Raw genomic sequence first — 16513 nt, forward strand, 5'->3', positions numbered from 1 at the left:
TAGAATATGTAATGCATTTTTAATCATTGGCAACTATGTTGGTAAATATGTTGGTAAATAAAAGAATGCAAGAAAAATTTATGTATTTAAATTCAATTTTTATCTAAGAGTTTTTTGTTTCTCCTTCAAAAAGTTAATTCTTGACTTGTTACCTTTTACCCGGAGACCGTCCATTTCAATGTCTTGCAAACAATATAGGCCATGTATACTATACATTATTATTACAAAACTTGATTTTTTTTTGTAATAAATAATGAGTGCTTATTCAACGATTTTTGATTTGCTCATTAACCATATTACTGGGATTATCCCAGTTTTCCAATGTCCGGATTGTCTTTGGTCCATTTAGTCTGAATAAACACTGTTTAACTGTACCTCCAAATGGATAACTGACGAATTAACGAGGTAATTAAGAGAGGATGAGGGGTTATGAGAGTGGAGCGTCGAAATGAGTGGGCGAGGGAAATGGGAGCATCCCCGGGAGAACCCGAGGGGCCGCTCTGCAATCACAAACGGGCAATCGGCCACTCACCCTTGAAGTCGAAGGTGTAAGATATCCTGTTGGGGAACATGGCCCGGCAGCAGCCCGTCAGACCGTAGCCGTTCACCCTGTCCGGATCGCTGGTCCAGTACTCGTCCGATTCGCTGCCAGACACTCCGATGAACACCCCGGTGCGGGACCCGCGCAACTCTTGAGGGTTGATGCCTGTGTACACAAACATTCCGAGCTAGCAACACAAGTCTCTGACCGAATCCCCGGTCTTTATACCAGCTTTTTGCCCCGATTTTGCCCCCCGAACTTCGCTGTTCATGGGCTTGAACATCATGTAGTTCATACCTGAACGATTTCAACTGAAATCTTAACATTCAAGCTAAAGGAACCATTAAATAGATCTGAATAAAACCAACCCCTTTGTTACATGAAGACTTTACCTGTCTCACCTAAAAATGATTTTTTTTTATGTCTTTTATATCTTGAAATGTCTAACATACATATATCAAAACATTCAGCCAACAAACCAGCAGAATTTGCTAATGAAAGTTTTCCTGCACAATATTAGAAGTTTCACTTATTTTCATCAATACTATGCAACTGACATTGCCAGTTTCTGGAAAAAAAAAAAAATAATAATGACAAAATTTTAAACTAAATCCATTTAAGAGTCATTTCATATCAATACATACTGACTTTGTACCTTACATCATAGATTTATTAGGATGATAAAAGATAATTTGCTTTAAGAATAAACTAGTATTAAAGATTAATAATACAAATTGGTGACTTATAGATTGTTAAGTTTCCCTTGTTTTGAGGTTTCTTTTCGACATCCTAATTAGTGTTTCCAATTAACATGGATGACTTAAGAGACCTGCAAAAATTTGCATTATTTCCACGTTAAGATACCACAAACCTTAAAATAATCAGTTCTGCGACGTTCACCCATTAGCTGGTACCCGACACTGTTACGAGGATACTAGAGACAAGGCAACGAGGCAGGCCTGTAGGGCCGACGCACCGGCCGGCGAAGCGTGGAGGAGGGAGGGGGGGGGGGGAGGTGGAAGGGGGTTCAAGGGGCCCACCTCTGACAGGCAGCACCCGTCTCTCTGGAGGTAATCCGATTAGAGGAAGCTCGAGTGTTCCGCATGTTTCCAGAGCCCCCCTGTCTGCGTGAACTGGCGTAACAAGGACACCATTTTTCTGGAAGTTTTCGAGGTGTCACTGGAGATTATGATGACGTGGCACTTCAGAGTGCTACGAGACCTTCCTTTTCCAGGTTGGGACATGGCACGTATTTAAGACGGAGGCCGGGGAGTAGCGGGCAGTAGCGGGCAGTAGCGGGCAGTAGTGGGCAGTAGCGGGCAGTAGCGGGCAGTAGCGGGCAGTAGCGGGGAGTAGCGGGGAGTAGCGGGGAGTAGCGGGGAGTAGCGGGGAGTAGCGGGGAGTAGCGGGGAGTAGCGGGGAGTGTGGCAGAGGCTGGTAGCAAGTTACTTTATGTATGGCTTCTCCAGTTCATCTGCATCTAGTTAGAAATAATAAAGTGTTGCGCTTGGTCAAACTAGATCACACGTCCGGGGTTTTCACCGTTCGCATCATTCACACAGACGTATCGTCAAGACCAGAAGCCAAGTAGCAGTTAATCTTGCCCGTCATGCAACAGGCGGTCGCGATCACCACATACCTGCATCCAGAATGGCCTCGTACGTCAGCTCCAGCAACATCCGAAGCTGAGGGTCCATGACGTCTGCCTGCTTGGGATGCACTCCGAAGAACGGCGCATCGAAATGCGACAGATCTTTAATCTTGCCTGTGCGAGCCGGCAGACCATACAATCCTGCAACAAAGAAACAATAGTCAACCAAAAAAACAAATTGCACGTCAGTTTTCGAAATTGGGTATCTTCGTCCTGAAGCACAAAATAACATCACACACTCTTTGAACCAAGTTTCAGTAGATCGCTCTCCTGCCAACATCATTCTAAATTTTCTACTAAATTTTCTCTTACACATTTTTTGTTATATTTAAAGAATAACAAGCATAAGTGAAATTATACAATTTAAAACCAATTCAGCCACTAAATATTCCACCATACAAAGGTGGCGAATACTCGAACAAGCGAATGTCACTATAATACAGTATTTCAAAATCTTGAGCACTGTTAAATTTATTTTAAGGAAAATATTGGAGTAAAAAATTAAGTATATCCAAAAATTGAATACAAACAACTCCTAAAGTTTATTACGCCAATTTGTGCTTTTTATTCCATGCCTATTGTATGACCATTTTCCAAGAAATTATGTAAATATAATTTAATAATGAATAGATTTGAGAAATATATTCTTTTAACAATACATAAATTATTTTAATTAAATTCTTGTACATTAATATTTTTGATCCTTGAGGCCTGGATTCGGATTTGAGGTACTATGTGATTAGAATCAAAGATATGGATCAGAGAAAACTGGGAACTAATCCATCAATACTATGAATGTTAATTCTTTACAGAGAAAAGCATGTTCCTCAAGAGTTGCGGCTACGGGAGAGACGTTCCTCAAGGGTGCGGCTACGGGAGAGACGCTCCGCAAGAGTTGCGGCTACGGGAGAGACGCTCCGCAAGAGTTGCGGCTACGGGAGAGACGCTCCGCAAGAGTTGCGGCTACGGGAGAGACGCTCCGCAAGAGTTGCGGCTACGGGAGAGACGCTCCGCAAGGGTGCGGCTACGGGAGAGACGCTCCGCAAGGGTGCGGCTACGGGAGAGACGTGTGTGCCAGTGGCGGACCACGCACCTGTGGGCCAGCGGCGCTCGTCGCCCGTCACCAGGTCGACGCCGGCGAACAGCTGGTCGCGGAACTCGTGGATGTCGGCCGACTCGGGCAGGCGGCCCGAGATGCCGGAGACCACCACGTCCTCCGCGGAGTTCCACCGCGCCGAGGGGGGCGCTCCGCCGCCGCCGCCGCCGGCCGACGAGGAGTTGAGGTTGAGGGCCACGCCCACCCCGCCGCCGCCTCCCTGCTGGGGGCCCACGGGGGCGTGCACCTCCACGTCGGGGAACTGCGCGGGCATCGCGTCTTCTGTCTGCAGGGGACACAACACTTAGTGTCAGGTCACCTGCACTCCCGGCACCTCACACACACACACTCACTTCATGGGGGGGGACGCACCACAACGCCGAACATACCACAACGCCGAATGCCAAATTGACCACAACGCTGACAGCTAGAAAACTTCTGTGTACTGCAGGACTGTCACAAAGGTTAGGCTAGCCTAGGTTAGGTTAGGGCAGGCTAGCCTAGGTTAGGTTAGGGCAGGCTAGCCTAGGTTAGGTTAGGGCAGGCTAGCCTAGGTTAGGTTAGGGCAGGCTAGCCTAGGTTAGGTTAGGGTAGGCTAGCCTAGGTTAGGTTAGGGTAGGCTAGCCTAGGTTAGGTTAGGGTAGGCTAGCCTAGGTTAGGTTAGGGTAGGCTAGCCTAGGTTAGGTTGTGGTATTTCGGCGTTAAGATACATTTAACACACACATTCAGTTGTTTTTCATTTTGTTCCTGTGCCCCTTCCCCCCACCACCACCACCACTCAGCAACAATTTTCGGCGTTGTGGTACACAGCAGTTTTCTAGCTGTCGGCGTTGCGGTCAATTTGGCATTCGGCGTTGCGGTCAATTTGGCATTCGGCGTTGTGGTAACGACCCACTTCATGGCAAGGGCGCAAACATGTAGGATCATCAGGGGAGAGCTGGTTCAACCGACACAAAGTCATCTCTGGATATGATGCTTGTCTGTTGTACAGCGCAATGAGGAATTTTTTGTAAAAACACATAGAATATACCCCATAAAACGCAGTTTTTTGACGTTGAACTTTCTATGCACCCCGTTTCACAGTCACTATTTTGCAAGGGCAAGCAAGGTGAGGGACTTCTTAATTCCAATGGGGGGCGTGGGAAATATGTCAATGTTACACAGCGATTACATTTAAAAAAAACACGTAATTACAACCATACATACAGCTTTCATAAAAAAATACTTACAACAATTTTTTTATAAATATTATGTATCCATTGTTTTGTAACGTATTTAAAAAATAAAGTAAAACACTTAACCCTATACATACATACACCTACATACCATCAAAATTTCCCAGACTAATATTTTACCCAAATTAATTTATCTTTTTTTGAAAATTTTCTGTAAAAAATAAAGAAGATCCAGCCACCGTCATCCCCATAATTGACCTCGCATACGCCATTTTAGAGTGTGCATGACTATTCGCTGAAAAAACCGTCCGAGAAAGCAGAAATGAATTTACAGGTTGAGTATAATGGCAGTCTGAAGCACGAGATTTTCCCCTCGAATTACTATCTTGGGAGTGCCCGTGACGTTTCCAGATTTCAAGAAAATTCCCTGGCCAATTTCTACTTTCCTGTCTTCCCACAATGTTGACATTATGCAGTGTTGACCTTGCAGGCGTTAAACTTCCAAACATTTTCCACGTAGATTTCTTTTCGTTGTCCCAAGACCTCGCAAATACATCTACTAAGTTGCACATACGTATACTTATCACTTTTAAAAAACATTATAACTGATGTAATGTTGCACAAATAACTTTCCACAATGATGCATAAAATATAAAGATGGGAAACGTCCGTCTAGTTCGTTGATGGGCAAAAGGATAAATAAAAACATGTGTCAACGAGTTAACGACAGCCATTAGCTCGTGTGACACTGAACTACGCTGCAGTTTGATCGCAGTGGGCGAAAGTGCAAAAAAGAAGCAGAAACGTAAAGGAATGAAATGGGCCAGACAGTTGTTTCCCTACAGAGAAAAGTAGTCATTTTACTCTCTACATCCCATAGAGCCGAAAGTCCACGGTAGACTATCATAATTTTTAAAATATAAACATTTTTTTCCTCCGCCGCTTTGACTGCCGTCGCGACACTTGTATCCACCACATGTTGATAGCAACTGACGCGAATGGCACTGAGCAGAACTTAGCTCTATTCTGCGGCTCTATCCGGTCACCCGGGACTGAGTGCTTGGGACAACAACAGCCTAAGTCATTCCACGCAAATACTGCAATTACCAACCAAGTTTTTACATTTTTACAAGAGAATGAGCAGTCATAACGTTAGCGCAGTTACAAGGTGACCTACTTACATGTGTTTACTATAAATAAAAAATAAATTTACTGTGTAAACCAAAGTACAGGTTGTCCCAGGACCTCTGAAATCCACAAAAGTGTTGTTTTTTATTGCGTATTTCACAAAAATTATTTTTTTTCGGAGCCTTTGGGCAATGGTAACGATAGAGCCGATACATAGGGACCTTAATGTATAGGCATTCAATTAATAATTTCATTACTGAGCAAACTATCGTAAAAATTGTCCCAGGGACTCTGAAAGCCACGAAAGTATTGTTTTTTGTTGCGTAATTCACAAAAAAATAATTTTTTTTCGGAATATTTGGCCAATGCTAACGATAGAGCTGATACATAGGTCTTTCAATTAATAATTTTGTTACCGAGCAAACAATCGTAGCTATCGATAGTTTACGCACATACCTTCAATATTAACCACACACGATCAATTATATTGCACAAACCCCCCCTCCCCATATCAAACAACAATTTCGCACGTCCATGGGGCCCCTCTCTAATAGTAATGACAAATAAAATGGAAGCAACCAATATGGCGTGAGAGAAAAAGAGTTCCTACACTTCAGCCATTTTCCGTATGTCTATTTGGCAAGATACAGATATGTATATATTACCATACACGTTATCGAAACATCATTTCAAAGACAAACATACCTAATCTGTGAACCATAAAATGTATTGCTGCGTAGTTATCACTTAAACACTACATAACCAACTACTGACAGTCTTGGTTGGGGGGGGGGGGGGGGTATTACATCTGCTTGATCGATCTTTGAATGGACACCAAATTGCGACCAGGTGATAAAACTAAAATTTTATTGTGCTTCGATTTAATACTAAGTTGTTTGTATTCCTTCAGTTTAGAACAGATAAACAAACACCTGACCGGCACGCCACATGGGTGACATTTACAATCCTTTCTAGATTTATAAACATTGTATGATTACGAATTCCATTTAAGAGCCATTATACTTGTCTATAAAAGATTCTTTTCATGGATGGTTTCTGCTATAAAGGTGTAAATTTTGGACCGTAAAAAAACCAAAGATAAAACGGGTGTTTTCAGGTAAGTTTTTAATTCTAGACTTGGACATGGTATGTAACGGAAAGTGCTGAAAGCTTTTATCTATAATATTCCAGCATAAAAAGGGCAAGGCCACCGCTCAAAACGTCCTATTGAGGGATGAAGTGTGACATTTGCATGCCATAATTTTACCTGGGACTATTCATTAAAATGTTCAGCTGTAAAAAACATCGCATTTTGTCTTCTGTTATCGCGAGAAATATGCTTACTATTTAACAGGAAATTTTAAAAAGTCAAACAAATTCCTATTTTTGTTTAATCTGATTGCGTCGCCGATCACTCACCATAAGTTCCTTTTCATGGTTCCCATAGCTGGTTAACACACACTAAAATTTCTGCTATAACCTGACTTTCGATCAATTCTGTATGAAAATATGCAACGAATGAAGAACAATGGAAGGTGCCCGGTGCAACTGCACCCACAACAGTACAGCTGGAGTAGCGTGCTCACGTGCGGAGCGTCGCCAAGGCCGTCAAATATTGACGATGACGCGGCGTTAGACCGCAGAGTTAGCACCTCCCGCCCACTAGGTCCGGGCTGTCCCGGGTCTACAAGTTACACCGCGGCGATCGTCGCACGTCGAGTGACGTGAGTCGTGGGCGCACGACCATTACATCACCGGGACTTGAAACTTTGCGTGGGAGGGGGGGAGCGAAGGAGGGGAAGAGGTGGGTGTGGAGGGGAGGGTGTGGGAGCTAGGTAGAGGGTGTGAGCTAGGTAGAGGGTGTGAGCTAGGTAGAGGGTGGGAGCTAGGTAGAGGGTGGGAGCTAGGTAGAGGGTGTGAGCTAGGTAGAGGGTGGAAGCTAGGTAGAGGGTGGGAGCTAGGTAGAGGGTGGGAGCTAGGTAGAGGGTGGGAGCTAGGTAGAGGGTGGGAGCTAGGTAGAGGGTGGGAGCTAGGTAGAGGGTGTGAGCTAGGTAGAGGGTGGGAGCTAGGTAGAGGGTGGGAGCTAGGTAGAGGGTGGGAGCTAGGTAGAGGGTGGGAGCTAGGTAGAGGGTGGGAGCTAGGTAGAGGGTGGGAGCTAGGTAAAGGGTGGGAGCTAGGTAGAGGGTGGGAGCTAGGTAGAGGGTGGGAGCTAGGTAGAGGGTGGGAGCTAGGTAGAGGGTGGGAGCTAGGTAGAGGGTGGGAGCTAGGTAGAGGGTGGGAGATAGGTAGAGGGTGGGAGATAGGTAGAGGGTGGGAGATAGGTAGAGGGTGGGAGATAGGTAGAGGGTGGGAGATAGGTAGAGGGTGGGAGATAGGTAGAGGGTGGGAGTTAGGTAGAGGGTGGGAGCTAGGTAGAGGGTGGGAGCTAGGTAGAGGGTTGGTAAGGGAGAAAGAAAGAGAAAAATAGCAAGAAGAGATAGTTAAGTAAATAAAAAAAGTGAGAAAGAAAAGGAAACAAAAACAGAGAGGAAGAAAAACAGAAACACAGAAAGAAAATTATGTAAATTTAGAGAGAGACTGTAACCCACCATTTTTATTTCCTCAGGGGGTTAGTATCCTACATTATTTTGCTTTTATGATTTCGTATTAAGATCATTTAAATTTTTTAATAAACTATAAACATATCCATATTTAATTGAAATCAAGCTAGAACATACAGTAGGATAATGCGTTCGAGCTGGATGGCACGGGTAAACATTGGTGATGTGAACAGAAGCATTGGGAATTAAAAAAAAAAGTACTGAACACAGTTAAAATCCGAAAACTGCAATATTTGTGAAACAATAAGAGGAGAAAGAGCCTGCAGCTAATTGTTCCAAGGCGAGACGGAAGAAAAACGGTTACAAATTTCAATAGGTCTTAATAATATAGAATGTATGATCAGTCTAGAAGAACAGAGGATGGCTTGCAAAAATCGCAAGCTTTGATTTCGCAAACCCGCCCCGCGTCAGCAAACAACGGCTGGAGTCACGGTCAGATATGTACGCAAGGTCGACGATATTCCGCGAAACGAAATGTTGTGGCTTTTTTCGCAAGCGCGTTGCGTCACGCGACCGGAAACCGCTGAAGACCCAAAATTGGCGTAGGTACGTCCGGTGCGTGCTGTCGTGGAAAATTAGCCCGAAGACACTCGCTCAACCGAGGGGAAAAATAGTCACGATTTCGTTCCAAACGACCAAACTGCACTAAAGAGGGCTATCATCTTCAAATCAATTTGCTTTTTTTTTAATTTTGTTTTTACGTTTAACATCTTAGCTTTTTTGTTATCTTTGAAATATTTGTGCAATGGGAGTGCATGACTTGATGTAGGCTTTTGGACATACGCCATTGCTATGCTCATGTATGTCTGTAGTCGCACCTTTGTTTTCGTACCATGTGCGTCTCTGCCGGAGGACGGGAGCAGATAGCAGTTACCCAAACGTCGCTTGTTTCTGTTTTAGAAAAATGTTGTGTTTGTTTCGTCTTTTCGTTTTGTAGTTTTTTTGTCTCGTTTTGACTGTTGTGCTGAATTTTTTTGGGTTCAATATTTTTGTGCTGTCATTTGTGGGGTTTTTTTTTCGTTATCTTCTGTTTTTGGAAAACTATTGTGTTTGTTTCGTCTTTTTCGTTTTGCTGTGTTTTTGTCCCGTTTCAACTGTTGTGCTGAATTTTTTGTTTCGGTATTTTTGTGCTGTCAACATTTTTTTTTTTTCATTTTGTTAGTCAATTTTTCTTTGTTTTTCTTTGTTTGTTGACCATATTCCTGTTGTGTAGTATTGTGTGGTGTTTATATCCTGACGTACAGCAATTTTTTTCTTAATTTGTGTTTGTCATTTGTGTTTTTTGTAGTTTTCTTCTACAGACATACATGAGCATAGCAATGGCGTATGCCCAAAAGCCTACATCAAGTTAGCTTTCTGTAGACGTCATTCGGCAGGAGTAATTTCGTGAATGGAACGGAAGTCGAATGGAACGGAAATGTAACTCGGTGCTGCCACCTGTGGAAGTCTCAGAAATCTTTCAAACATGTCGGACCCGCGTGATTCATCCGTATATATTTCTTTCGTGAACATCTCGTAATTTACACCGCACATATAAATTTAAAAAAAATAAATATAATAGTACAACTACAAATATCCTATAATACTTTGTTATAATTTATAGTCATAAAAAATAAGACGAGCTACTCTCTACACTCCTCACTGTCATCCATTGCATGCACCCCACGTTTTCCGTTTTAAATCTTACAATATTTTCATATGTATTAACAATTCACAATCACAAATTTTCAGGAAAAATCTGTATGGAGTTACAAATCTGTATAGGGCTAAGAAAAATTATTTTATAATGTTTAGTCAGTTTTAAAAAAACGTGGTATATTCTTTTTTTCTGCTTCTTAGCCTTTATGATATTGTCATCCAGTTCTGAGTTATATTCAAAGTTTCAACTCTCTAGCTCGTCGGGAAGTTAAGTTTAAAATCGATTGCGTACCAGACAGATAAAAAAATCGATAAAAAAATAACAAGGACACCGCTTAAACTGCATAAAACAACTGCTTAGAAATATAGGAAGGTTCCCACAATCAAACAACTCCAGCCAAATTCCCTGACATTTCCCTGTCCCTCCGTAACTTTTTCCCATGTCTCACCGAACTGTCTTTGTGATGTCATTTTCGTTTTTTTTTGTTTTTTTTTTACTTCTTTAGATTGGCCACGTGCTATGTTTTACCCGTTATTTAAATTAGAGTAATATGTGAATCAGTTATTGGTTTGATCATGTAATGATTTACTATTTGTTTTTGATCACTTGAATATAACTTCAGTTTGTTTTCCAGCGTATATATACCCATTTTATCTTCGTGTTAAAACCATAGCGGAACTAACTGTAGTTAATTTGCGAATCTAGTCATGTGCAAGACAAGGCGTATCGGTTTAACTTCACCAACAACACAAGACGTTAAATAAAACGTGAAAACGATTAAACGTACTGGCACAAAACACACTCGACTTGCAGACAAAGGCGTCGGGAATATAGCCGCGTGTAAAATTAAAAATACGTTGAAGAGCAGAGCACGTAGGTCTAAAGCTTTTATTTCTGTTACGAAGTAACTATTTTTTCTTAGAGATGTTTATAATAATTAACTATGTTGAATGGTCTATGATGGCCGAGTGGTCAAATCGTTAACATCCCCCCCCCCTCCAAAAAAAAGCGATTCTATTTAAACTCCCGACAGGAAATTAATATCGAAAATAGATTTTTCTCAAGTGGTAAAAATGGCGGATGTTGCAGTAGACCTGTGGGTATAATACTCATGGTACTACGATACACACACAAAAAAAAAAATCCGCTAACGCTCTCAATTCCACCACATCCCCACTATAGTCTGAATTTTTGCTTAACCCCTTTCAGTATAATCGTCAAGTAAAGTGGACTATGTATATATTATTGATACAAGGATTAATGAAACTTCAGACTTGTGGTTCAAGGTGTAGCCTACATTCTAGTGGACATTCTTTAGGGCTACAAAAAAAACAATTAAATGTTACCTTAACGATCATGTTATTTACATAAAAATTATAAATTAATGTATTATAATCAGAGCTTAAGATTACTATATAAAATATAAAAACATAGTTTAGTCGAAATAAAAGAACGTCGTGAAGAAATTCAAATCAACATTATAAACCTAAAACTTTGGATTTTAACATCTAGCCCGATAGTATTTTTTTCAGTAGTTATGGGCCCATCCAACAGATAGCGTTACATGTCACGCTATGCACATGGTTTCAGTTTCCACTGTAAGAGCAGCTCTACTATATCTCCCGCCTTGTTCTCATGATCTGTACTGCATAATAGTTTATTTACACTTATAATTCTATGGTTCTGAAGTCCCCGAGATAGGCTCTCTCTCTCTTTCCTCTCATCCACTCACTATTTTTCTCTCTCTCTCCTAGTCTAGACGTCGCCCCAAGCCAATCAGCGGGCGGCAGCTGAGAACAATCTCGTCTTGCCCTACTTGGCCGATGACATGGAAGAAAAAAAAAGGGGGGGGGGGGTCTCACGCCCGAGCAAATCCCACGCGGAGACAAAAGAACCACCACCACCCCCCTCCCCCTTTTCCACCAACCGCACGATAAAAACTTTAAGAGCTCGGTGCACACGAGCCGTCTTTCTAGCGAAGACTTGATTAGAGGTGTAAAAGTAACGAAAAAAATGTGTACCCGTATGTATTCGTTACTATAACAATCAGTTCTCGTTACTTTCGTATCGTTACTCGTTACTTCTGATACCGCATAACATGGCACATGCTATGTTATGTAACAGCAACGAATCGAGTCGTATTTCGTACGCGTACAGTATGACGCGTAAATAAAAATAAATCGAATATAAACAATTAAAAATATTTGATAATTAACAGCTTTTGTTAACCAAGAAACAAATTAAATCTCATTAGAGCGGCTTTATTATAATATATCTTTCAATATAAGAACATAAAACGTGAAAATACGCGATAGTAAAAAACAAAAACATACATATTTATAATTTGTAAAACATACTTTCTTACGTTGTTTCTGTTCGAATCTAAAACTTTGTCTACACACACAATACCTTTAATAAACAGTAAAAAACTTGGACGACGAATTTCCAAATTATACTTTTATTAATAAACAAACATCGTTCTTTGTAACGAATAAGCGCGCGCATGCGTAAAACATACGAAAGATGCGAGTAACGAAATGCATTCGTGTGTAACGTTTCGTTACTAGTTACTAGATGCCGCACCCGTTACTCAGTAACGAATACATACGGTTTGCTACAGCTCTAGACTTGATGCTGGAACAGCAACAGCGATGCGATGAGACTGCAAAATAATCGCGTTTATCGCGAACACGCGGCTGTCATCCGCGCGACGAGCAAAAATAAAGCAATTAAAAATTACAAGTGCCCCGCCATTGCATGCGTTAACAATCACACGACATCCATCCACGCTTGTTTTTTTTTTTTTTTTTTTTAAATCAACATGTACGAGAGAAATGTACGTATTTAATTCAGTTTTGACACTCAACTGGTACAATCGCATTACATTTCACATACTACACAATGTAGAAATCCCCCACAGTTAATGCATCTCGCCTCTAAAAGCATCGACCAGGAAGCTAGACACCAACGGTATACCAACATATTAAAAAAAAACCTATTACGAAAAATTTGTTCTATAAATTCACAGACACGTAACCAATAGAAAACTGAATGTGTATAAGAGAGTCAGAGAATGACATAAGAATTTTAATTATGTTTCTATTTAAAATGATTTTAGGTTTGTATTTTATTATAACTTCATTATTTATACTTTGAAATCAGTTATATGGTTTATGTTAGTACTAAACTTCGGTGTTAAATTGGTAGATGATTTATCAGTAATTGCGGTAATTTTTAATTTGTAAGTATGTTATTTCATGTTTGATTCCTAGATAAAACTTATTATTCGTTGTTTATGTCTCATGGTTCGGTGTAAGCTAAGGCATTAACTGCGCTAAAGTCGAATACATAATAAATAGATAATAATTTTTGAAATTAATTTAGTAAACAAAACCTTCACAATATACGAACAACCCGAAAGTCGGCACCCTTAACCACTCCTCCCAAATATGAGCCTTTAAGGGTAGATTGGGAGTCTGCTTACAGAACATATCAAAACTTCCAGAGCAAGTAAAATTGAGACAGGACTGTCAAAGGATTACTCCCCCCTTTCATAAGGAAGGTGTTTAGAGCCTCAGCAAGAGGAGACTAGGGCAACCCAGCATTGTCACCACCTTAACTCTTTGCAGCATACCTAAAATCTAATTTTATTGACTACCTATGCACAGAATATTTTTTGCAAAAACTTTTTTCCCTTTCTGAAAATTTGAGCACTTATTCACAGTTATATCAATTACAAATACATAAAAAAAAATTTTGGTGTTTTATTTCACACTATTTTTAATAAAATATTGTGGTTATTGTAGATAACCACCATGCATTAGGGGACTTTGTCATGGTGGTTATCAATGGTAACCACTTACGCCCAAATAAACCAATTTGTGCACAGTTTTATCAGTTATGTACTTATAAACTTATAATTCATTAGAATTTGTAAAACATATATGTGCAACACATAGATTAGCTGGAATTAAATAATTGTTGTGCTAAACAAAAATTTAAAAAATTACTTAACTTAAAAATAATACACTTGCCCTTTGTAACATAGAATGAGATCTGTCAAGTAATTTACATTACCTACATAACATTTACTTCACAGTATTTTAAAAATAAACATGTATATGTATTAGGACGTGGTGTTCTAAACTGGAAAGTGAAGCAGCTACATCTGGGTAGGCACATAAAATTGACCTGAAAAACGTACACTGCATGTTGAGCTTACATCAGCACTAATTTTTGTGAAAGTCTTGGAAGCAATTTTTGTCTTTCCTCAAACACAATGTAACCTTGCAGGTATTGCACATCCAAATTGTCCTTACTGGATGCTTCTTCGTGCTGCACTTTGCACATCGTTTAGATGATGAACGCTGTGGTTGATGGTCGGCACTCTGTAGTCGACTGTCGGTTTGTGGCCCTTTATCTCGATGATACGCTTCTGTCCCCTATCTTTTGGTGAGTATATAGTTGATTTCAAAATCAGCGAGTCATATAGTGACCTTCGAAAATTCTTGTTACTCAGCTTTTCTTGGCAGGTTTGTTTGTGAATGATAAACGCATTGGTGATAGCTGCATCAACAAAGTGAAAAAGCCTCATATACCATTTTTTTACTTTTTCTATCTACCTGATAATCATTCTTGAGACGGTCAAAGTTGTCAACGTAATTCATATTATGGTTGTAGTCTTTCAAGATTTGTGGACAATGCACCTCTAAGACAGATCCATCCCTTTCCTTTCGTTGCACAACAGTCACATTGTTCGGATCATGGTAATTAGAAATCAAATTTACTACCCTTTTATCCTTCCACCTAAACATTATAATGCCCTTTTCAGTTTGTTTCCAGTCAAAGTCCCCTCTCTTCAACTCTTTATCTTCTTTCAAGGATGGCAAATTTTTTCGTGATTGATTTACAGTACCACAACAAAATATTTGACTTTCTTTTAGTGAGACCATCAAGTCAAAACTGCTGAAATAATTATTGATGTACAGATGATGGCCCTTGCCACCAAAATCTTCACAAAGCTCAAGAACTACACGAGCTGCTAAGCCATGTTCAACTTGATTCACACTTTTGCCAGTGTACACTTGGAATCTGAGGTTGTATCCAGATGAATCACATAACATCCATATCTTGAAACCTCTTTTTATAGGTTTATCCCTCATATACTGTTTCAAGGTTGATCTACCCTTAAACTTCACCATTGCTTCGTCAACCACGAGTTTTTGATGAGCATGGTAGTTTTCTGAAAAAGCCTTTTGGATAGAGTTTAGGATGGGCCTAATTTTGTACAGCCGATCATAATCTTGCTGACCAAACTTTGGTTGCACTGTGTTGTCATTGAAATGTACATGGCTTAGTAGCCAGCCAAACCTGTTTACTGTCATGACATCTGAAATATAGTAGTCATGAAAGTCTGGTTTTGACGACCAGTAATCGCGGTAACTAGGTAAAACTTTCATGCCCGTGTATATATTTATTCCAATAAAAGCCCTTATTTCATCGGAATTTGTTGGTTTGAAAGTTTTCCCTGCCTATGTGGCATATAAGTTAGTTTGAAATGCAATATGTTCATATAATTCACTATCAATAAATTGTGAAAATATTGTTACGGGGTCGTGTTCTGGGAGATGTAATATCTTATCTGAGGGTCCTTGCCTCTCTGTAAAATTAGGAAGCGTATCAAAATTCCTCTCAGCTTGATCCCAAACAGGTGGAGTTACTACAGAAGACTTTCTCGACCAAGATTTACTAGAACATGGCATAGATGTGCTAGCAGAAACATGATCAAAACTTTTTGCATTTGATTGTTGCGCTGTAAGAGTTTGATTACTAGTTTTCACGGCTGCAGGAATATCATATGAATCATTATCTGAACTAATGTCCGAGGATGACGATGACGCTGATATTTGAAATGTCTTTTCTTTTTCTATACTAAAGGATGGATCTGCGTCAGAATCATCATTACTTATATCACTTTCTGAATTTGAAGGTATTTCTACATAACATTGTTTTCTCCTTCTAGAACTTTTTCTCTTTGGACGCATTATAGAACAGTGCGAAAAGAAATACTGTAAAATGTATATATGGGCTGACTTACTGTATCATTAACACGGTGGTCACTGTTGCTAACCACCAAAAAATTAGTTATAAAATATAAATTAGTCAATCAAGATTGCATGTAAATTAATAAAATAGCTTTATAAAGACTATTTACTAGTACAATTGTTTTATACTGAACAATTGTAACACTATTACCACAATAACTTGTATCTGAACACAGCGTAACAAAATATATCGTCACTAATATTCGAAACCACGAAGAACTGAACAGTAACCTCGCGAGGCTCAGAAGTGCATTTGCATGCGATCTAGCGGCATTTCACGGAACTAGTAAAAGTGGTTAGCGGCGGATACCACCGTGCATTCGGAGCAGGCAGAAATAAGTTAAAGTGGTTATCGCTGCTAACCACCATGCTTGTATGACCAAAATTTATGTGGTCACCACCACTGACCACCATGCTTCAAAGAGTTAACCCCCTGCCTCACTCAGCTGACCAGACAGTTGGCTGTGTCCTGAGTCCTGAGACTATCAGCACTGCTGGCGCATACTTCACACTGGGACCCCTCAAAACACCCAGTGAACCCGTGGTCCGGTGGAGGCCTATCCAACCTCTGCTAGAAGT

At 40.4% G+C, this 16513-nt stretch overlaps 1 protein-coding gene across 5 annotated transcripts in view; it reads right to left on the bottom strand.

Annotated features, from left to right (window-relative positions):
* LOC134541119 (fatty acid synthase) overlaps positions 1 to 16513 on the bottom strand; it is a 198115-nt gene that overhangs the window by 66625 nt on the left and 114977 nt on the right. For 4 of the 5 annotated variants that reach the window (XM_063384297.1, XM_063384295.1, XM_063384299.1 and 1 more), the window contains exons 2-4: positions 3286 to 3574; positions 2181 to 2333; positions 533 to 706 (exon numbers count right to left, since the gene is read on the bottom strand). In XM_063384297.1, the coding sequence (XP_063240367.1) occupies positions 533 to 706; positions 2181 to 2333; positions 3286 to 3574 (616 nt within the window). Of the gene's footprint in view, positions 1 to 532; positions 707 to 2180; positions 2334 to 3285; positions 3575 to 7010; positions 7313 to 16513 lie in introns of those variants that run through there. The other variant, XM_063384298.1, reaches the window with a different exon arrangement.

This window comes from Bacillus rossius, chromosome 18 (genome assembly GCF_032445375.1).
Source record: "Bacillus rossius redtenbacheri isolate Brsri chromosome 18, Brsri_v3, whole genome shotgun sequence".
Taxonomy (NCBI): domain Eukaryota; kingdom Metazoa; phylum Arthropoda; class Insecta; order Phasmatodea; family Bacillidae; genus Bacillus; species Bacillus rossius.